The sequence below is a fragment of the Galeopterus variegatus genome, unplaced genomic scaffold (genome assembly GCF_000696425.1).
Source record: "Galeopterus variegatus unplaced genomic scaffold, G_variegatus-3.0.2 Scaffold3830, whole genome shotgun sequence".
NCBI classification, from domain to species: domain Eukaryota; kingdom Metazoa; phylum Chordata; class Mammalia; order Dermoptera; family Cynocephalidae; genus Galeopterus; species Galeopterus variegatus.
In genome coordinates, this window is record NW_007729941.1 from 120,786 (window position 1) to 121,436 (window position 651).

The 651-nt window shown below is 43.3% G+C and overlaps 1 protein-coding gene across 1 annotated transcript in view; it reads right to left on the reverse strand.

Moving 5' to 3' along the window:
* COL6A3 (collagen, type VI, alpha 3) overlaps nucleotides 1-651 on the reverse strand; it is a 97,265-nt gene that overhangs the window by 33,348 nt on the left and 63,266 nt on the right. Inside the window, exon 22 of the mRNA XM_008586105.1 lies at nucleotides 368-421. Coding sequence (XP_008584327.1) covers nucleotides 368-421 — 54 coding nt within the window. The remainder of the gene's footprint in view (nucleotides 1-367; nucleotides 422-651) is intronic.

Here is a 651-nt window from a genome sequence, read left to right on the forward strand (position 1 = left end):
AAAAAAAAGAAAAGAAAAGAAAAATGACAAAAACAACATGTGGGTTTAAAACACTTATGGTGGGATAAAACTTGACCAAATATTTGAAAGCAGCAAAGATATTACTTTTAAAAGTATCTGTTCAGTGTGTTTTTTGGAGGGAAGGGAAACAGGGTCAGGGGAGGGAGAAAAGTTGGAGCACAGAGTAAATTATAAGAAATAAAAACTTCTACGAGCAGCAAGATTTGGGTAACAGTGATTTCAGAGATCCCTTTAAATTCCCTAGATATAGAGTGGCTGAGTAACAGCACCAGATACTATTTGGCAGATCACGTGTCACTTGCTCGGAACCACACAATGCCCCTCCCCAAAGCCCAAGGGCACTCACGTTCTTTCCAGTTTCTCCAGGACTTCCAGGTAATCCATCGCTCCCTGAGAGACCCTAGTGTGGGGAAAAAGTTAGCATGAGATTCTCATCTGCAGAGAACATCGAACTCTAGAATATGGTGCAAGACACTGTGGGAAAGGGGTCAATTCACAGAGGAAGGGCCCAGCTGCAGGAGGATGAAGTTGTCAGACAGTTCACGGAATGCATTAGACTTCAGTGCCTTCCCACCTCTACGAGACTGCAGCTAAACACGCACTTCCATTAAATGTCTAAGGGGCACAGAA